This window comes from Stenella coeruleoalba (genome assembly GCF_951394435.1).
Source record: "Stenella coeruleoalba genome assembly, chromosome: 8".
In the NCBI taxonomy this organism is placed as follows: Eukaryota; Metazoa; Chordata; class Mammalia; order Artiodactyla; family Delphinidae; genus Stenella; species Stenella coeruleoalba.
The window spans coordinates 86,738,032-86,760,800 of record NC_137154.1 but is presented as its reverse complement, the minus strand read 5'-3'; the positions used below and the strand labels follow the sequence as shown (position 1 = coordinate 86,760,800).

General features: G+C 36.8%; 1 protein-coding gene across 3 annotated transcripts in view; it reads left to right on the top strand.

The window, feature by feature from the left end:
• The window catches only part of ARHGAP20 (Rho GTPase activating protein 20), a 153,204-nt gene that overhangs the window by 70,165 nt on the left and 60,270 nt on the right, over window positions 1-22,769 (top strand). For all 3 annotated transcript variants that reach the window (XM_079928583.1, XM_079928584.1, XM_079928582.1), the window contains exon 3: window positions 21,463-21,627. In XM_079928583.1, the coding sequence (XP_079784709.1) occupies window positions 21,463-21,627 (165 nt within the window). The remainder of the gene's footprint in view (window positions 1-21,462; window positions 21,628-22,769) is intronic.

The window sequence follows — 22,769 nt, the reverse complement described above, 5'->3', positions numbered from 1 at the left end:
ATAGAGATTTCTAACCTGATATAGCATCATAACCAGGTAGGGTACAATAGATGCTGGAACTTGAATGCTAGGTTAATGAGTTGGGCTTACTCTTTAGACAGTGTACATGGCATGCATTGATAATATACATCAGGAAGATTAATATGATAGAAGAAGGAAGTAAGTAGTATAGATTGAAGAAGTGAGAGCAAGGAAGTAGCAAATCCAGTTAAGGAATTTATTACAAACTATAGGAGAGTTTATGAGGATCTAGACTAAGGAGATTATCTTTTTTAGTTAGAATGCCCTTAAATATAAGATGTGATTATATGTGGGGAACAAAAGAAGGAGGAATCAAAAGTAACAATAGGATCTTTATACATTGCTGGTGGGATTGTAAAATAATACAGCCACTGTGGAAAACTGTTCGGTGGTTCCTCAATAACTTAAACATAGAATTACCATATGATCCAACAATTCCACTCCTGGGTATATACTCAAAAGAAAAACAACAGATGTTCAATCAAAAATATGCACATGAAGTTTTATAATAGCACTATTCACTATAGCCATAAAGTGGAAACAGCCCAAATGTCCATCAACTAATGAATGGATAAACAAATGTGGTATATTCATACAATGGAATATTATTCATCAATAAAAAGGAATGAAGTACTAATTCATACTACAATATTGATGAACCTTGAAAACATTATGCTAAGTGAAAGAAACCAGACATGAAAGGCCACATATTATATGGTATAAAATATTCAGAATAGGCAAATCCATAGAAACAGGAAGAGGTTACTAGTTGCCAGAGACTGGATGGAGTGTGGAGTGTGGAGTGACTGTTTAATAAGTACATCTTTTCCTTTGGGATGATGAAAGTATTCAGGAACTAGGTCGTCATGATAGTTGTACAACATTGTGAATATACTAAATGCCACTGAATTATGCATTTTAAAATGGTTAAAATGATAAAATTTTATGTGTATTTTACCATAATTAAAAAAAATAACTTAAAATTAAGCTTTTTTTATTTAAAAAAAGAGTAACACTAGGACAAGAATCACCAACTTAAATGCTTTCAGGTCCCTGGGAGGTGCAGAAAACAGTAATGAATTAGCAAGAGAGGGAATGTGGTGAACTGAACAATCAAAATCATGTTTTTGAAACCTCTTTGTGGGCCAAATAAAACATGACTGTGGGCTATGGTTTTCAACCTCTGTTACAGATTGAACAGAGCAACAATGATGGGTGATGTCAAGCAGATAGCTGACAGTAGAACTAGACTCATGATTCCATAAAGGTTAGGAAGAGGATAAATCTAAATTGTTTATCTCATAAGTTCACCATTTAGCACGATGCCAAACCAACACATATAGAGGCTCACCAGGCATTTGTTGAATGAAAAATAAATTAAAAATAAGTAAGTAAATAAAGGCTGGGCAGTACATCTGTATTCCTTTTCTTAGTCAATTCTATCGCCATCTACCCACCCCCACAGCTAATCAATTTGCAAATTTTAACAATCTTTATTTTTAATATCTCTTGAATATGTTTTTTCCTATATTTTCTATTCTTTTCTCACTGCCAGCTCAGGTCCATGACACTTCTTGACTTAGATTACTGAAATAAATTCCTAAAGATCTCCCTTCCTCTAAGCTTGTCCTCCTCTAGTCTCTTCAACATATTGCAAAACACAGTGTCCCGCTTAAAATCTTTTAGTGCTTTCAGATAAAGGCTAAATGTGCTAGGAAAAACATATCTAATATGGCCCCTTCCTCGTCCGCTTCTGCTCTTCTTCAGGCCTTCGTCACTCCAGCATTTCTGAACTTCCACAGTTCCTGAAGCACACCATGCATATTATGTTTGGCATGCTCTTCTTTCTGTAGAGAATGCCCTTCAGCCTTCATTGTTCTGTCCATCCTTTAAGACTTCAATTCCTCCAAGAAACTTTCCTAACCAATTCAGTCTCAGATAGGACCTCCTATTTATGTTCCTCCCTGTGCCCTCAATATGCTACATTTTTTTATTGCACTTGCCTCACTGGTTTATCACTGTGTTTACTGTCTGATTCCCCTATCACATTGCTAGCTCCTTGAGGCTAGGGACCACATCTATCTCCAATGCCTGGTGCGTGGCAACCACCCAGCAAAGGCAACCCTTATCACTACTACAAATAACTAATTTATTATATGGTGATCATATACTCAATATATGTCATATGAAGATATTTAAGAGGTACGAGGTAGGATGTAAGTGCCAGATATATGAGATACCAATCAAGGATTCAATTGAGAGAAAATTTTCATGGAAGAGATGGTATTTGGAATGAGCAGTGACCACGTGCTAGGCTTTTAGGTTATCAAGATCCAATCTAGTACTTGTGATGATAATCACTAATTGATTACCACTTATAAACATAGACATTTCCAAGAATCATTCTGAATTTTAGTTTATTTTCTTTTGTAATTTAAGATCAAGCAACACTACCTCTAAAACTGTACCTAAAAGTTGACTCACTTTTACAATGAGCCTTAGTAATAAATATTTTTTAAGACTCTTTATTTTATTTTATTTTTCTATGCAGCAGGTTCTTATTAGTTATCTATCTTATACATATTAGTGTATATATGTCAATCCCAATCTCCCAATTCCTCCAACCACCACCACCACCACACCCTGGGTCCCCCTTCATGTCCATATGTTTGTTCTCTACATCTGTGTCTCTATTTCTGCCTTGCAAACTGGTTCATCTGTACCGTTTTTCTGGATTCCACATATGCGTTAATATATGATATTTGTTTTTCTCTTTCTGACTTACTTCACTCTGTATGACACTCTATAGGTCCATCCACGTCTCTACAAATGACCCAATTTTGTTCCTTTTTATGGCTGAGTAATAGTCCACTGTATATATGTACCACATCTTCCTTATACATTGCTCTGTTGATGGGCATTTAGGTTGCTTCCATGACCTGGCTATTGTAAAGAGTGCTGAAGTGAACATTGGGGTGCATGTGTCTTTTTGAATTATGGTTTTCTCTGGGTATATGCCCAGTAGTAGGATTGCTGAGTCATATGGTAGTTCTATTTTTAGTTTTTTAAGGAACCTCCATACTGTTCTCCATAGTGGCTGTATCAATTTACATTCCCATCAACAGTGCAAGACGGTTCCCTTTTCTCCACACTCTCTCCAGCATTTGTTGTTTCTATATTTTCTGATGATACCCATTCTAACTGGTGTGAGGTGATACCTCATTGTAGTTTTGATTTGCATTTCTCTAATGATTAGTGATGTTGAGCAGCTTTTCATGTGCCTCTTGGCCATCTGTATGTCTTCTTTGGAGAAATGTCTGTTTAGGTCTTCTGCCCATTTTTTTGATTGGGTTGTTTTTTTTTTTTATATTTAGCTACATGAGCTGTTTATATATTTTGGAGATTAATCCTTTGTCTGTTGATTCATTTGCAAATATTTTCTCCTATTCTGAGGGTTGTCTTTTCACCTTGTTTATAGTTTCCTCTGCTGTGCAAAAGCTTTTAAGTTTAATTAGGCCCCATTTGTTTACTTCTGTTTGAATTTGCATTACTCTAGGAGGTGGGTCAAAAAAGATCTTGCTGTGATTTATGTCAAAGAGTGTTCTTCCTATGTTTTCCTCTAAGAGTTTTATATTGTTTGGCCTCACATTTAAGTCTTTAATCCATTTTGAGTTTATTTTTGTGTATGGTGTTAGGGAATGTTCTATTTTCATTCTTTTACATGTAGTTGTCCAGTTTTCCCAGCACCATTTATTGAAGAGACTGTCTTTTCTCCATTGTATATCCTTGCCTCCTTCGTCATAGATTAGTTGGCCACAGGTGCATGGGTTTATCTCTAGGCTTTCTATCCTGTTCCATTGATGTATATTTCTGTTTTTATGCCAGTACCATATTGTCTTGATTACTGTAGCTTTGTAGTATAGTCTAAAGTCAGGGTGTCTGATTCCTCCAGCTCCATTTTTTTCCCTCAAGATTGTTTTGGCTATTCAGGGTCTTTTGTGTCTCCATACAAATTTTAAGATTTTTTGTTCTAGTTCTGTAAAAAATGCCATTGGTAATTTGATAGGGATTGCATTGAATCTGTAGATTGGTTTGGGTAGTATAGTCATTTTCACAATATTGATTCTTCCAGTCTAAGAGCATGGTATTTCTCTCCATCTGTTTGTGTCATCTTTGATTTCTTTCATCAGTGTCTTATAGTTTTCTAAGTACAGGTCTTTTGCCTCCTTAGGTAGGTTTTTTCCTAGGTATTTTATTCTTTTTGTTGCAATGGTGAATGGGATTGTTTCCTTAATTTCTGTTTCTGATCTTTCGTTGCTAGTGTATAGGAATGCAAGAGATTTCTGTGTATTAATTTTGTATCCTGCAACTTTACCAAATTCATTGATTACCTCTAGTAGTTTTCTGGTGTCATCTTAGCATTCTATATGTATAGTATGTCATCTGCAAACAGTGACAGTTTTACTTCTTCTTTTCCAATTTGTATTCCTTTTATTTCTTTCTCTTCTCTGATTGCCGTGGCTAGGACTTCCAAAACCATGTTGAAGTAGAGTGGTGAGAGAGGACATCCTTGTCTTGTTTCTGATCTTAGAGGAAATGCTTTCAGGTTTTCACCATTGAGAATGATGTTTGCTGTGGGTTTGTTATATATGGCCTTTATTATTTGAGGGAGGTTCCCTCTATGCCCACTTTCTGGAGAGTTTTTATCATAAATGGGTGTTGAATTTTGTCAAAAGCTTTTTCTGCATCTATTGAGATGATCATATGTTTTTTATTCTTCAGTTTGTTAATATGGCTTATCACATTGTTTTATTTGCATATATTGAAGAATCCTTGCATCCCTGGGATAAATCCCACTTGATAATGGTGTATGATCCTTTTAATGTGTTGCTGGATTCTGTTTGCTAGTATTTTGTTGAGGATTTTTGCATATACATACATCAGTGATATTGGTCTGTAATTTTCTTTTTTGTGTGATATCTTTGTCTGGTTTTGGTATCAGGGTGATGATGGCCTCGTAGAATGAGTTTAGGAGTGTTCCTTCCTCTGCACTTTTTTGGAAGAGTTTGAGAAGGATAGGTGTTAACTCTTCTCTGAATGTTTGATAAAATTCACCTGTGAAGCCATCCAGTCCTGGACTTTTGTTTGTTTGAAGATTTTTAATCACAGTTTCAATTTCATTACTTGTGATTGTTCTGTTCATATTTTCTGTTTCTTCCTGGTTTAGTCTTGGAAGATTATACCTTTCTAAGAACTTGTCCATTTCTTCCAGGTTGTCCATTTTATTGGCCTAGAGTTGCGTGTAGTAGTCTCTTAGGATGCTTTGTATTTCTGCAGTGTCCATTGTAACTTCTCCTTTTTCACTTCTAAGTTTCTTGATTTGAGTCCTCTCCCTCTTTTTCTTGGTGAGTGGCTACAGGTTTATCAATTTTGTTTATCTTTTCAAAGAACCAGCTTTTAGTTTTATTGATCATTGCTATTGTTTACTTTTTTCTATTTCATTTATTTCTGCTCTGGTTATGATTTCTTTCCTTCTACTAACCTTGGATTTTGTTTTTCTTTCTCTACTTCCTTTAGGTGTAAGGTTAGATTGTTTATTTGAGATTTTTCTTGTTTCTTGAGATAGGATTGTATTGCTATACACTTCCCTCTTAGAACTGCTTTTGCTGCATCCCATAGGTTTTGGTTCATCGTGTTTTTCTTGTCATTTGTCTCTAGGTATTTTTTGATTTTCTCTTTGATTTCTTCAGTGATCTCTTGGTTATTTAGTAATGTGTTGTTTAGCCTCCATGGTTTGTGTTTTTTCCCTGTAATTTATTTCTAATTTCAGCATGGTCGGAAAAGATGCTTGATATGATTTCAGTTTTCTGTAATTCACTGAGGCTTTATTTGTGACCCAAGATGTGATCTATCCTGGAGAATGCTCGGTGTGCACTTGAGAAGAAAGTGTAATCTGCTGTTTTCGGTTAGAATGTCCTATAAATATCAATTAAATCTATCTGGTCTGTTGTGTCATTTAAAGCTTGTGTTTCCTTATTAATTTTCTGTCTGGATGATCTGTCCATTGGTGAAAGTGAGGTGTCAAAGATCCCCACTATTATTGTATTACTGTCGATTTCCTTTTTTATAGCTGTTAGTGTTTGCCTTATGTGTTCAGGTGCTCCTTTGTTGGGTGCCTATATATTTATAATTGTTATATCTTCTTCTTGGATCGATTCCTTGATCATTATGTAAGTTTCCTTCCTTATCTCTTGTAACATTCTTTATTTTAAAGTCTATTTTATCTGATATGAGTATTGCTATTCCAGCTTTCTTTTGATTTCCATTTGCATGGAATACCTTTTTCCATCCCCTCACCTTCAGTCTGTATGTGTCCCTAGGTCTGAAATGGGTCTCTTGTAGACAGCATATATATGGGTCATGTTTTTGTATCCATTCAGCGAGCCTGTTTCTTCTGGTTGGAGCATTTGGTCCATTTGCATTTAAGGTAATTATTGATATGTATGTTCCTATGACCATTTTCTTAGTTGTTTTGGGTTTGTTTTTGTAGGTCCTTTTCTTCTCTTGTGTTTCCCACTTAGAAAAGTTCCTTTAGCATTTGTTGTAGAGCTGGTTTGGTGGTGCTGAATTCTCTTAGCTTTTACTTGTCTGTAAAGCTTTTGATGTCTCCATCAAATCTGAATGAGATCCTTGCTGGGTAGAGTAATTTTGTTGTAGGTTCTTCCCTTTCATCACTTTAAATATATCGTGCCACTCTATTTTGGCTTGTAGAGTTTCTGCTGAGAAATCAGCTATTAACTTTATGGGAGTTCCCTTGTATGTTATTTGTCATTTTTCCCTTGTTTCTTTTAGTAATTTTTCTCTGTCTTTAATTTTTGTCAGTTTGATTACTATATGTCTCGACCTGTTTCTCCTTGGATTTATCCTGCCTGGGACTCTCTGCACTTCCTGGGCTTCAGTGGCTATTCCCTTTCCCATGTTAGGGAAGTTTTCGACTATAATCTCTTCAAATATTTTCTCAGGTCCTTTCTCTCTCTCTTCTCCTTCTGGGACCCCTGTAATGCAAATGTTGGTGCGTTTAATGTTGTCCCAGAGGTCTCATAGGCTGTCTTCATTTCTTTTCATTCTTTTTTTCTTTATTCCATTTGGCGGCAGTGAATTCCTCCATTCTGTCTTCCAGTTCACTCATCCGTTCTTCTGCCTCAGTTATTCTGGTATTGATTCCTTCTAGTGTATTTTTTATTTTATTTATTGTATTGTTCATCTCTGTTTGTTTGCTCTTTAATTATTCTAGGTGTTTTTTCTTTAATTGTTCTAGGCCTTTGTTAAACATTTCTCACATCTTCTCAATCTTTGCCTCCATTCTTTTTCCGAGGTCCTGGATCATCTTCACTATCAGTATTCTGAATCCTTTTTCTGGAAGGTTGCCTATCTCCACTTCATTTAATTGTTTTTCTGGTGTTTTGTTCCTTCATACGGTACGTAGCCCTCTGCCTTTTCATTTTGCCTCTCTTTCTGTGAATGTTGTTTTCGTTCCACAGGCTGCAGGATTGTAGTTATTCTTGCTTCTGCTGTCTTCCCTCTCGTGGATGAGGCTATCTAAGAGGCTTTGCATGCTTCCTGATGGGAGGGACTGGTGGTGGGTAGAGCTGGGTGTTACTCTGGTAGGCAGAGCTCTGTAAAACTTTAATCTGCTTGTCTGCTGATGGGTGGGGCTGAGTTCCCTCCCTGTTGGTTGTTTGGCCTGAGGTGACCCAGTACTGGAGGCTACAGGCTCTTTGGTGGGGCTAATGATGGACTCTGGGAGGGCTCAAGCCAAGGAGTACTTCCCAGAACTTCTGCTGCTTGTGTCTTTGTCCCCACGGTGAGCCACAGCCACCCCCTCCAGTGAAGAAAACCCTCCAACACTAGCAGGTAGGTCTGGTTCAGTCTCCTGTGGCATCACTGCTCCTTCCCTGGGGTCCTGATGTGCACACTACTTTGTGTGCCCTCCGAGAGTAGAGTCTCTGTTTCCCCCAGTCCTGTCAAAGTCCTGCAATCAAATCCCGCTAGCCTTCAAAGTCTGATTCTCTAGGAATTCCTCCTCCCATTGCCAGACCTCCAGGTTGGGAAGCCTGATGTGAGGCTCAGAACCTTCACTCCAGTGGGTGGACTTCTGTGGTATAATTGTTCTCCAGTTTATGAGTCACCCACCCAGCGGTTATGAGATTTGATTTTATTGTGATTGCACCCCTCCTACTGTCTCACTGCAGCTTCTCCTTTGTCTTTGGATCTGGGTATCTTTTTTGGTGAGTTCCAGTGTCTTTCTGTTGATGATCGTTCAGCAGTTAGTTGTGATTCCAGTGGTCTTGCAAGAGGGAGTGAGCACACGTCCTTCTACTCCGCCATCTTTAACAAATCTCCTTAGTAATAAATATTAAGAGATACTACTGTGGCCCAGTTTCATGAAAGTTATTATCTAGTTTTAGTGAAAAATGATTAAGGTCCTAAAACTCCTTTTTGCCTTTCTGAAGTGGCTTCACAAACCTATTTGAAAATGGAATGTTAATACATAAGATGCAGGCAGCAGGTTAATTCTTAGACTCTGATTGTATTTGTTAGATCATTTTAGAGCTTTGTTAATTATAACTTGTAAAACCTAATCAAGCTATATTAAGAGGCTAAATAGAAGGTTACATCTTGCCCTCCTTCCCATTTCCATACTCAAAGAGACTAAAATAAACACATCTACATTGCACTCGGGATAAAAATAAACAATTCAGAGTCACATAATTGAGAAATACATTTTTAAGTAGGAAACACTGATTAAGATTGTAGTTTTAAAAAAACAAAGGTTGTTTGTGTTTTTGTTTCCTTCTACAAAAGATTTTTTTCTTTTTAAATTATGTGAGTACTGAGATGTTTATTTTTCTGTAGGGTGCTGTCAGAATGTTGGTTTTTTTTTTAACCAATGCTTAGCTTGCTAAAATCACGAGGCGTCTCTTGCCTTACTTATATGTAGACCTTTAAAATGATAAGACTGTAGACATGTACATTGATAAATCTACACTGAAAAAGCAAGATTTTTAACTTCATTGTGAGTTATCCCCCACACCATCATCAAATCTATTTATTTGAAAGTGTTATTGTGAGATGGAAAATGAATTATTATGTACTAAAATCCTTTGGAATTGCTTCAAAACACAAACCATTTTTGATATAACCTAATTAACCTTTAGTCTATGCTAACCCCAAACAAACAAACAAACAAAATTCTTTTTAACTCCCTAATTACTTCAGATTAGTCTTTATTTATAAGCATTTAAATGTTTTAGAAGTAATATTGTTTCAACTAGGGTCAGCAAACTATGGCCCAGAGTGGCTGCCGGTTTTTATAAATAAGGTTTTTTTGGATCATAGCCACACCTGTTTCTTTAGGTATTATCTATGGCTAATTTTGCCATACAATGGCTAGTTGAATATTTGACAACAGAGATCAACAAAACCTAAACTACTTACTCTCAGACCCTCTGAGTAATAGTTTGAGGATCCCTGGTTTAAATGATACTACTATCTAATGGTTTATCATTGTCATCAGAAAGCAGTTATTCATTGAATATGTAAAGCCAAAATGCAAAAAATGATTTTCCCCTTGCAAAAATTTCCTGCCAGGCAATTAAGAAACTAGAGCTATGTAAAATGCTGTAAGCCATTTCTTCATTCATTCATTGCTTGCTAGCCTTGTCCTTGCTCTGTTTTCACAAGAGTAAGTTAAATTTTATTCTTGTTTTCTATAAATTTGAAAATCACTACGTAATACAAGATGCTATTATGCCTCCTCCTATTCCCCCACCCCAGAAGATTTTGAAATAGGAAGGATTTTTCTGTGTGATGGTGAATCTGGGTCTTTCTGTTTAATTCCAATCTATAATATTAAACATAGTAACTCCATTTCCCTTTTATTTCAAAGGACTTCAGTTGATTTATTTGCCTTGTTATTCACTTCTTCATCGCTGCAAATTATATATAGTATGTGCTTAATTAGTAATTAGTGAGCATAACAGAATTCACTTATTTGGAATGGTAACTATACCTCAAAAAACACAGGAAATGATGGAACAGATCTTAAAATTTCACTTTACCTTAAGTAGAAATAAATGCTATTTATACTTAGTTTAAAAACACAGTTGTAGAATTTTAGAATGTTAGAACCAGTCTTAGAGAGTTGGAAGAGAACAGTAGTTTTCAAACTTCAGCATGCATTAGAATCATCTGAGTGGCTTGTTAAAATACAAAATGCTCAGGCAACCCTCCAAAGTTTCTGATTCAGTAAGTCTGAGGTGGCCCTGAGACTCTGCATTTTTAAGAAGTTCCTAGTTGTTGCTGATGCCACTTGTGGGGAAACCACACTTTAAGAACAACTGTAATAGAGGAAAGGATGGCTGATTACTCAGATATTACCTCAGAGAGTTATCAAGATAGTGTGTGGTTCTCAGCCCTTTAGTATACCCAGGAGAGATCAGACACTGAGACCCATACTATTCAAATCCAAGAAACATAGATAAGCCAGAATCTCCATTTATTGCAGCTGCCATGTGAACCGGATACTTGGGATGACAGAGCATGGTCTCTTATACCCTATACTTTGATGGAGACCCTGACAAATTCTTGTTCTTTGAGCTCCTTTAAAAATTAGACTAATACAAGAAATATCTCATAGTTCTTGTCATTATTGTTATTACTGTTGCTTGGATTTTACACTGGCTTGTTTCCCTGAGGCCACTTTCATGTATGCTTATCCTTGCCTTTATAAACTATACTTTAGGATAGGGTTGTTTTCACAGAATTTCCCTCTCATCAGTAATCTTATCATTTTCTTTTTAATTTTCTATTGATGCATAGTTGATGTATAATATTATGTAAGTTACAGGTGTACAATATAGTGATTCATAATTTTTAAAGGTTATTTTCCACTTACAGTTATTATAAAATATTGGCTATATTCCTTTGTTTTACAGTATATCCTTATATCATATTTTATACGTAATATCATGTACCTCTTAATTCCCTACCCCTATGTTGCCATTCTCACCTTCCCTCTCCCCACTGGTAACCACTAGTTTGTTCTTTGTATCTGCGAGTATGCTTCTTTTTAATTATATTCACTAGTTTCCTGTATTTTTTAGATTCTGCATAGAAGTGATATCATACAGTATTTGTCTTTCTCTGTCTGATTTATTTCAATTTACATAATACCCTTCAAGTCATTCAATGTTGTTGCAGATGGCAAAATTTCATTCTTTTTTATGACTGAATAGTATTCTATTGTATGTATGTATGTGTATATATATATATATATACCACTTCTTCTTTCTCCATTCATCTGTTGATGGACACTTAGTTTGCTTTCATATCTTGGCTATTGTAAATAATGCTGCTGTGAACATTGGGGTGCATGTATCTTTTGAATTAGTGTTTTTCTTTGTTTTGGGATATATACCCAGGAGTAGAATTCCTTGGTCAAATGGTAGTTCTATTTTTAGCTTTTTGAGAAACCTCCATAATGTTTTCTACAGTGGCCGCACCAATTTACATTCCTACCAACGGTATATGAGGATTCCCTTTTCTCCACGTCCTCACCAACATTTGTTACTTGTGTTCTTATTGATGATAGCCATTCTGACAGGTGTGAGGTGATATCTCATTGTGGTTTTGATTTGCATTTACCTGATGATTAGCAATGTTGAGCATCTTTTCATGTGCCTTTTGGCCATTTGTGTGTCCTCTTTGGAGAAATGTCTGTTCAGGTCTTCTGACCATTTTTAAATCAGGTTATTTGTTTTCTGATGTATGAGCTGTTTATATATATTGGATATTAAACCTCTTATCAGTCATATCATTTGCAAATATTCTCTCTCATTCAGTAGGCTTTTTGTTTTGTCAGTGGTGTCCTTTGCTGTGCAAAAGATTTTAAGTTCAATTAGGTCCCATTTGCTTATTTTTGCTTCTATTTTGTTTGCTTTAGGAGATGGATTCAAAAAATTATTGCTACAATTTATGTCAAAAAGAGTTCTGCTTATGTTTTCTTCTAGGAGTTTTATGGTTTCCAATCTTACATTTAGGTCTTTAATCCATTTTAAATTTATTTTGTATATTGGTGTTAGAGAATGTTCTAATTTCATTCTTCTACATGTAGCTGTCCAGTTTTCCCAGCACAACTTATTGAAGAGACTGTCTTTTCTTCATTGTATATTCTTGCTTCCTTTGTAATGGATTAATTGACCAAATACATTGTTATTGACCAATATATTATTAATTAATAATTAATTAATCTGGTCTCTCCAGTTCCATTCACCTATGTGTATCTTTTTGTGCCAGTATCATACTGTTTTGATTACTGTGGCTTTGTAGGATACTCTGAAGTCAGGGATCATGATTCCTCCAGCTTTCTTCTTTTTTCTCGATTGTTTTGGCTATACAAAGCCTTTTGTGTTTCCATACAAATTTTAAAATTATTTTTTCTAGTTCTGTGGAAAATGTCCTTGGTGTTTTGATGGGGATTGCATTGAATCTATAGATTGCCTTGGGAAGCATGGTCATTTTAACAATATTGATTCTTTCAATCTAAGAACATGATATATCTTTCCATCTGTGTCATCTTTAATTTCTTTCATCAGTGTCTTACAGTTTTCAGAGTACAGGTCTTTTGCCTCCTGAGGTAGGTTTATTCCTAGGTATTTTATTCTTTTTGCTATGATGGTAAATGGGATTGTTTCCTTAATTTCTTTTTCTGATTTTTCATGGTTAGTGTATAGGAATGCCAGAGATTTCTGTGCATTAATTTTGTATCCTGCAATCTTACCAAATTCATTGATTAGTTCTAGTAGTTTTCTGGTGGCATCTTTAGGATTTTCTATGTATAGTATCATGTCATCTGCAAACAATGAGAGTTTTACTTCTTCCTTTCCAATTTGACTTCCTTTTATTTCTTTTTCTTCTCTGATTGCTGTGGCCAGGACTTCCAATACTGTGTTGAATAAAAGTGGCAAGAGTGGGCATCCCTGACTCATTCCTGATCTTAGAGGAAATGCTTTCAGCTTTTCACCATCCAGTATGGGGTTAGCTGTGGGTTTGTCATATGTGAGCTTTCTTATGTTGAGGTTTATTCCCTCTATGCCCACTTTCTGGGAAGTTTTTGTCATAAATGGATGCTGAATTTTGTCAGACGCTTTTTGTCAAAAGCATCTATTGAGATGATCATATGGTTTTTATTCTTCAGTTTGTTAATGTGGTCTATCACATTGATTGATTTACAGATAATGAAAATTACTTGCATCCCTGGGTTATCCCATTTGTTCCTGGGGTATGATACTTTTAATATGTTGTTGGATTTATTTTGCTAATATTTTGTTGAGGGTTTTTGCATCTGTATTCATCTGTGATAGTGGTCTGTAATTTTCCTTTTTTGTGTGACATCTTTGTCTGGTTTTGGTATCAAGGTGATGCTGACCTCATAGAATGAGCCCAGGAATATTCCTTCTCCTGCAATTTTTTGGAATATTTTGAGAACAATAGGTGTCAACTTTTCTCTAAATGTTTGGTAGAATTCACCTGTGAAGCCATATGGTACTGGACTTTTGTTTGTTGGGAGTTTTTAAGTTATTGATTTAATTTAATTACTGGTAGCTGGTGTGTTCAAATTTTCTGTTTCTTCTTAGTTCAGTCTTGGGAGATTTACCTTTCTAAGAATTTGTCCATTTCTTCCAGGTTGTGCATTTTTGGCATATAGTTGTTTGTAGTAGTCTTTTGTGATCCTTTGAATTTTTGTGGTGTCAGTTGTAACTTCTCCTTTTTCATTTCTGATTTTAGTGATTTGGGCCCTCTCCCTTTTTTTCTTGAGTGTCTGACTAAATGTTTATCAATTTTGTTTATGTTTTCCAAGAACCAGCTTTTAGCTTCCTTGAACTTTTCTATTTTTTTTAATCTCTATTTTATTTATTTCTGCTCTGATCTTTATAATTTCTTTCCTTCTACTAACTTTGGGCTTTGTTTGTTCTTGCTCTAGTTCCTTTAGGTGTAAGGTTAGATGGTTTATTTGAGATTTTTCTTGTTTCCTGAGGTAAGCTTGTATTGCTATAAAATTCCCTTTTATAACTGCTTTTGCTGAGTACCATCAGTTTTTGGATCATTGTGCTTTTGTTTTCATTTGTCTCTAGGTGTTTTTTGATTTCCTCTTTGATTTCTTCAGTGATCCATTGGTCGTTTAGTAGTGTATTGTTTAGCCTCCACATGTTTATGATTTTTGCATTTTTTTTCTTGTAGTTGGTTTCAGTCTCATAGCATTGTGATCAGAAAAGATGCTTGATCTGATTTCAATTTTCTTAAATTTACCAAGCGTTGTTTTGTAGCCTAGCATGTGATTTATCCTGGAGAACATTCTGTGTGCACTTGAAAAGAACATGTATTCTGCTGCTTTCAGATAGAATGCTTTACATGCATCAATTAAGTTCTTCTGCTCTAATGTGTCATTTAAGGCTAGTGTTTCCTTATTGATTTTCTTTCTGGATGATTTGTCCATTGATATAAGTGGTGTGTCAAAGCCCCCTATTATTATTGTGTTACTGTGGATTTCTCCCTTTATGCCCATTAACATTTGTTTTATGTACTTAGGTGCTCCAATGTTGGGTGCATATATATTTATAATTGTTCTATCTTCTTGGATTGATCCTTTCATCATTATGTAGTGTCCTTCTTTAACAGTCTTTACTATATAATCTCTTTTGTCTGATATAAGATAGAAATGCTTATATTAGTTTCTTTTGATTTGCATGGAATATCTTTTTTCACACCCTCACTTTCAGTCTGTGTGTGTCTTCAGATCTGAAGCAAGTCTCTAGTAGGCAGAACATATTTAGGTCTGTTTTTTGTGTCCATTCAGTTACTCTGTGTTTTGATGGTAGAATGTAGTCCATGTACATTTAAGGTAATTATTGATATGTATGTTCTTATTGCCATTTTGTTACTTGTTTTGGGGTTGTTATTGTAGGTCTTTTTTTTCTTTCTTCTTTTATTCTCTTGTGATTTGATGACTGTCTTTAGTGTTATGTTTGGATTCCTTTTTCTTTTTTTGTGTATATCTATTATAGGTTGTTGGTTTATTGTTACCATGAGGCTTTTATGTAGCCGTGTGTGTGTATACACAATTGTTTAAAGTTGCTGATCTCTTAAGTTTGAAAGCAGTTTAACAACCCTGCATTTTTACCTGCCCCCCATGTTTACTGTTTGTGACATCATATTTTACATCCTTTTGTGTATCCCTTAACTACTTGCTGTGTATATAGATGATTTTACTACTTTTGTCCTTTAACCTTCCTACTAGCTTTATATGTGGTTGGCCTACTACCTTTACTGTATATTTGCCATTACCAATGAGATTTTTCCTTTCATAATTTTCATATTTCTAGTTGTGGCCTTTTCTGTTTAGAGAAATCACTTTAACATTTTTTATTATGTTGGTTTTGTGGTGCTGAACTCTTACCTCTTCCTTCTCTGTAAAACTTTTGATCTCTCCTCCAAATCTGAAGGAAAGCCTTGCTGGGTAGAGATTTCGTGGTTGTAGGTTTTTCTCTTTCATCATTGAAAATATATCATGTCACTTCCTTCTGGCCTGCAGATTTTTCTGCTGAAAAGTCAGCTGATTGCCTTCTGAGAGTTCCTTTGTAGGTAAGTTGTTGCTTTTCCCTTGCTGCTTTTCATAAGTATTCTATCTTTATTTTTAGGCATTTTAATCACAGTGTGTTTTGGGGTTGTCCTCTTTGGGTTGATTCTGTATGAGACTGTTTCTTTTCTCAACTTAGGGAAGTTTTCAGTTTTCGTGTCTTCAAATATGTTCTCTGCCCCTTTCACTCTCTCTTGTCCTTCTGGGATCCCTGTATTGGGAATATTGGTGCACTAGATGTTGTCCTAGAGCTCTCAAACTGTCCTTATTCCTTTTCATTCTTTTTGCTGTTCAGCATCAGTGATTTCCACTACCCTGGCTACTAGCTTGCTGATTCATTCTTCTGTATCATTCAGTCTACTGTTGATTCCTTCTAATGTATTTTTCATTTCAGTTATTGTATTCTTCATTTCTGTTTGGGTGTTCTTTAAATTTTCTAACTCTTTGTTAAAAACTTCTGACTTCTCACTCTGTGCATCCATTCTATTCCCAAGTTCTTTGATCACCTTTACAGTCACTACCCTAAACTTCTTCTCATGTAGATTTCCTATCTTCACTTCACTTCACTTAATTCACTTCACTTAATTCTTCTCCTGCGGTTTTTATCTTGTTCCTTTGTCTGGAACATTTTCCTCTGTCGCCTCATTTTGCCTAAGTTGCTCTATTTTTATGTATCTGGTAGATTGGTTATGATTCCTAACCTTGGAGAAGTTGCCTTTTGTAGGGTATGTCCTACATGTTCCAGTAGCACAGTCCCCTCTCATCACCCAATCTATATGCTCTAGAAGTTCCCCTATGAGGGCTGCATGTATCCTTCTGTTGTGGCAGGCTGACTATGTAGATGGTCTGGAGGCTTGGATGGCCCAGGGTCTTACCTTGTGCAGAGGCTGCCAGCCACTGGTTGTTGGGACTGGGTCACAACGTGGCTGACTGTGGAACCCCAGGGGGCCCCGGGGCTTATGGTATCTCACTGGTTTGCAGAGTCAGGGTCCAGAGGACTCCAGGGCTATTGCTCACCCACTGGGTGAAGCCAGGTCCTGGGGTTCATGTTGGACTATTGCCAGGCAGAGCTGGGTCCTGGAAGCTGGTTGCAGAGCCCAGGGATCCCAGAGTTCGTGTCAGGTCACTGGTTGGGGGAGGGTTTCCTGATACAGTTGGGTATGGGGTCCAGGGTGTCTCAGAGCTTGTGTCAGCCTGCTCTTGGGCAGGGCTGAGGCCCAGCTGGTCTCACAGCAAGGTCTGGCCTGCTGTGAGCAGGCCGGGTACCATAGGCTGCAGGATAGTGGTTTACTTGTCTGCCCCCTGGTGGATAAGACTGGTCTAGAGGCTAGTGCAGGCTTCCTGTAGGGCAGTGGGGGACCCAGGGGCTTCCAGAGATGGTGCCTGCCCAATGGTGAATGGAGCTGTGTCCAGGGCCTTCTGGTGGGCAGGGCCATGTCTAGAGGCATGTCTAGAGGTGGGTGTGGACTCGGGAGGTCTTCAGGCAGCCTGTCTGCTAATGGGTGGAACTTTGTCCCCACCCAGTTAGTTGCTTGGCATGAGGCATCCCAGCACTGGCACCTACAGGCTGTTGGGGCTATGTCTTGGCACTAATGAGCCAGAGGGAGCATCCCACAATGTCACCTGCAAGCACCAGCTTCCACGTAGTAGAAGAAGATTCCAAGAATGGTTGCCGCCAGTGTCTTATTTCCCCAGGGTGAGCCACAGCCACCCAACCCCTGCCTGTCTGGGGGACTCTCCAAGACCAGCAGATAGGTCTGTCCCAGGCTTCTATCAAATTACTGCTTTTGCCCTGGGTCCTGGTACATGTGAGATTTTGGGTGCACCCTTTAAGAGCGAAGTCTCTATTTCCCTCCAGTCCTGTGGGGCTCCCGAAATTAAGCTCTGCTGCCTTCAGAGTCAAATGCTCTGGGGGCTTGTCTTCCTGGTACAAGACCCCTGGGCTGGGGAACCTGATGTGGGGCTCAGAGCTCTCACTCCAGTGGGAGGACCTCTGCAATGTAATTATTCTTCCATTTGTGGGTCACCCACCCTAGGGTATGGGACTTGACTATATCACGAGTCCACCCCTCCTACCTATCTCATTGTGGTTCCTTCTTTATGTCCTTAGTTGTAGAAGATCTTTTCTGATAGGTTCTGGTCTTTTTCAGTGAGGGTTATTCTGCATATAGTTGTGATTTTGGTATGTTTGTGAGAGGAGGTGAGCTCAAGGTCTTTCTCCTCTGCTGTCTTGGCCCAACCTCTCTCATCAGTAATCTTAATTCCACCTTTTGAGTACATGTTAGTATAGTTAGTCACGTATACAAATTATAAAAGGAATTTAAAGACCTTCTACTCCAACTGCCTTACTTTACAATGAGGAAACTGAGGCAGCCAAAATAACTCACCATGTCACACTACTTAGGAAAAAGTCTTAGATTAGCCCACACCCTCCCCTACCCCCATCAAGTCCTAAACTACTGAGCTCAACTGCCATGGGTGGAGGAGGAATCTGAGTCGGTATGAATGAAGTTCTTTTCCTTTTGAAAGGCTACATGGAATTTTTTAAACTAAGTGTTTTGAACATACTTAACTTGTAAGTCCCCTTCACTTAACAGCAGTGTGTTTTAACTGCTATGAACATCAGCTTCCAAATCTGTAAAATGAGAGATGGTACCTACCTTCAGGGCTTAGGTATTGTTTCTCTCTTCTTCCTCCCTTTCCTCTTAAAGTCACTTTCTAGTGTTAAGCTGTTGAAAAATAACCAGATTTACTGCCTTTAATTCTTCACTATTCTTTTCACTCCTCACCTCAAACCCTAGACCATTTGAGTTCTGCCCTCACCATTTTCCTGGAACTGTTTTGTTGAAGGTCTTAATGAACAACTGATGACTTTTTTCCCAGACATCTTCTCAGTCTTCAACTTGTTATCCCCTTCAGTTTCAGTACTACAGACCACCACTGCTTTTTATTCTTCTTTTTCTGCTGCTTTATTCACTACTCTCCATCTTGTTCACAGATTCTCCTCCTTTCTTCACCCCTTCAGATTACATTTTTTTCAGGGATGTGTTTCTGCCTTTTTTCTTATTCTTTGCCCCTTTGGGCAGTTCTAGTCATTCCCATAGTACTATTTATGCAACTGTCTTTGTGTGATAACAAATATGACATCTCTTTTAAGTGCTGGCTGCCTGCCTTATCTCCCCATGTCACCTAGTCCCCTGGTAATTCCACACTCAGTATATTTGAAGCTGCACTCATCTCTTCTTCCCCAGCCACAATGTGTTTTCTCTACTGTGTTCTTCATCTTCGTTAATCTCAAAAATGTGTATGTGAATACAGGAGACTTAGATTATCCAAAGCAATTTAAAAAAAAAAAGTTGGTAGATTTATACTACCTAATTTCATGATTTACTGTAAAGATAGAATAATAAGGCAATGTGGTTCTAGCATAGATTAATTCTTAAAAAGATCAGTGAAACAGAATAGACAGCCTAGAAATAGACCCATGGTCTTACAGTCATGTGATTTTCAACAAAGGTACCAAAGAAATCCACTGAGGAAAGGAAAACCTTTTATGCATATGGTGCTGGAACAATATGGTATTCGTATAGAAAAACAAAATGAAGCTTAGCGCCTACCTTATACCATAAACCAAAATTAATTTAAGATAGATCATAGACTTAGATGTAAAAACTAAAATCATACAGGTTTTAGTGGAAAACATAGGAGAGTATCTTCATGACTTGGGGGTAGGCAAAGATTTCTTAGAAAGGACACAGAAAACAAATACCATTTTAAAAATGATAAATTAGACTTCATCAAAATTAAAAACTTTTTAAGTTTTAAGAAAATGTACAGGCAAATCACAGACTGGGAGAAAATATTTGCAAAACATTTGACAGAGGATATATATATGTGTATATATATGTATATTGTATAGGTATGTATGTGCATATGTGTGTATATATATGTACATCAGGAGATAGATACAGGATATATAAAAAATTCCTACACTCAATAATAAAAAGATACATAACACAATATTTTTAAGTAGGCAAAATATTTGGAGACAGTTCACAAATTAATATATACAAATAATCAATAAGAACATGAGTGTTCAACATTATTAGTCATCAGAGAAATGCGCATTAAAATCTTAATGAGACGCTACTATATATACACTAGAATGGCCAAAATTTAGAAGATTGATAATGCAAATGTTGACACGGTTGTGAAGTAACTAGAATTATCCTGCAGTATTGTTGAAAATATAAATTGGTACAACCACTTTGGAAAACTTACTGGTATTTTTTTTCTAATAATAAACATAACACCTATTCTGTGACCCAGCAGTTCCACTGTGAGATATTTCTCGAAGAAAAATGTAAACATAGGTCATAAAAAAGATCAATAGAAGTTTAATAGCAGTTTTATTCATAATAGCTAAAAACTGGAGAGAGCCCACGTATCCATCAGTAGGAGAATGAATAAGAAAACTGATATATTTATACAGTGGAATACTGTTCATCAATATAAAGGAATGGGTTACTAATAAACGTAACAAAAACATGCTGAGTAAGAAATATCTTACACGAAAAGAGTACATACTAAGGTTTTGTTAATATGAAATTCTAGAATAGGCAAAACTAATCTTCAGTGGGAAGAAAAATCATAATAATGGTTGCCTTGGGGTTGATGGAGTAGGGATTGACTGTTGTAAGGAATTTGAGGGACTTGGGGGCTGATCAATGAAAAAATATGACCCTTGGACAGGTTTGCATAAGAAAGGAAGTCCCTTACAGCATGAGACAATCTAGAGGTTTATGGCCAAAGGACCACTATCCAAAAAAGGAGGAGGGCAAAGGAATTCCTGAGGTGAAGGAGATTGGAGTGGGTGGCTCTGGAGATTATATGTCTAAATGATGTTGCTCAGTAGCATGGTGGGGAGTCTGGGTCAGAGAACTCCAAAGGTAGTAGTGACTTGGGTCTTATAACCACAAGCCTCTGTCTTATCAATGGCTAGCAGGTGTTGGGTGTAGTTTTGTGGAGTATACAAAGCAGGCAAGCTATAAAATGGTTAAAAATCTGCTTGTTTTGGGTTATTTTTTAAATAATTGGGTATATATAAAAATGTTAGTTTAGTTCCAGCAGACTTTGGAGCTAATGGATCTCAGCCTGCAACAAAGAGATAAACAACTTGAGCCAATACATAGAGGCTGTCTTCATCTAATTACTATAACAACTGAAAAGGGATAAAAGGAAATTTTTTGGAGTGATGATAATGTTCTATATCTTGATAAGGGTTTAAATTACACAAGTGAATACGTTTGTCAAAACTCAGAAAATATACACCTAAGAATTGTGCATTTCACTGTACATGATATGCATGCTGAAGTATTTAGGGGGAAATGTATGCAGATTTTACTGAAATGTCAAAAATAGAATGGGTTAATTGAGAGAGAGTTAGATAGGTATCTGATAAAGCAAGTACAGTAAAATTTTAATGGTAGAATCTAGTTTGGGATATACATATGTTTATTATAAAACTTTTAATTTTGCTTTTTGTTTAAAAAATTTTATAATAAAATATTAAGGACCATCATGTGGAGACAGACTGAGGGACCTGTTAGAAAACTATGCCATTGCATTAAAAAAATTATAGAGCTTTATATTTCTTGACCAAATTTAACCTATAATTTTTTGTAGAAACTCAATCCTATATTTTATCATTTGACTAAAGATCTGTGGTGTTTGATCTGTTACAGGGAAAGTCCTTCTGCTAGCGTGGACACATGTGCATTTCTGTCATCATTTTTGTGCTCCAATAGAACTCTGCTAATTGATGGCCGGGTAGAACTGAAAAGAGGTCTGCAGAGGCAGGAGCGACATCTTTTCCTGTTCAATGATCTGTTTATCGTGGCCAAAATCAAGTAGGTATTCTGGACGCTCTCTCCTGGTTATCATTATAAAATTGCATTTCCACCAACAAAGGTAACCTTTATATTCAATGTTCACTGTAAGAATATCTGGCCTCTGTTACCATAACTAATATCTGAAGTGAGTCTTATGTTTGTTTTGTTTTGATTTGGTTTTGAAAAGATGTTTTAATTATTTATTCATTCAACAAGTGTTCATTTAAGTCCCACTCTGTGCCATTCTCTGAATAAATAAAGGGGATACAGTGAAGAATATGATGGGTACAGTCCCTGCTTTTTGATGCTTTCATTCTAATGTGTGTAGGGAGAGATGACAAATTGTGCTTAATGCTGTGAATAAAATACGGTGAAGTGAAATATGGGATATATGTTAGGTAAGTATAGTCGGGGGGAAATAAATCAATGAAGAATGAAAAACAACTAGCCATGCAGATATTAGGGAGATGGGTATTCTAGGCAGAGGGAACAGCAGGTACAAGGGTGGTAGGGAAAGTTTGGCCCTTTGGAGGAGTTAAAAGAAGGCCAGCATAATAAGCAGGAAGAGAGTAATATAAATTGAGATTGGAGAAATAGACAAGGATCAAGTTATCAGGACCTTTATGGGCTGCATTAATTATCTATTAATTATCTATTGCTGTATAACAAATTACCCCAAAACATAACAGTTTATGGCTACAAACATCTTATACATTTTCTCTGAGTCAGGAATCTGGGAATGGCTTAGCTAGTGGTTCTGGCTCAGGGGCCCTCATGAGGTTGCAGTCAAGGTGTTGAACCAGGGTTATAGTCATCTCAGAGCTTAACTGGAGAGAATCTTGAAACTTCCCAGATCACTTATGTGGATCCTGGCAGGCCTCAGTTCCACAATGGCTGCTTTCCACAGTTCTTCTCCATGTAAGTTTCTCCACAGGGCTGCTTGTAACGTGGTATTGTTTCCTTCAAAGTGAAAGATCCAAGAGAGTGAGGAAGAGAGTATTAAAGGGAGAGAACACCTAAAATAGAAGCTGCAGTCTTTTATAACCTAATTTTGAAAGTAGTATACCATCATTTCTGATGCAGGGGCTATTGGCCACACAGATCAACCTTGGTATAATTGGAAGGGAACTACACAAGTGTATTAGGAAGCCGGGATCATT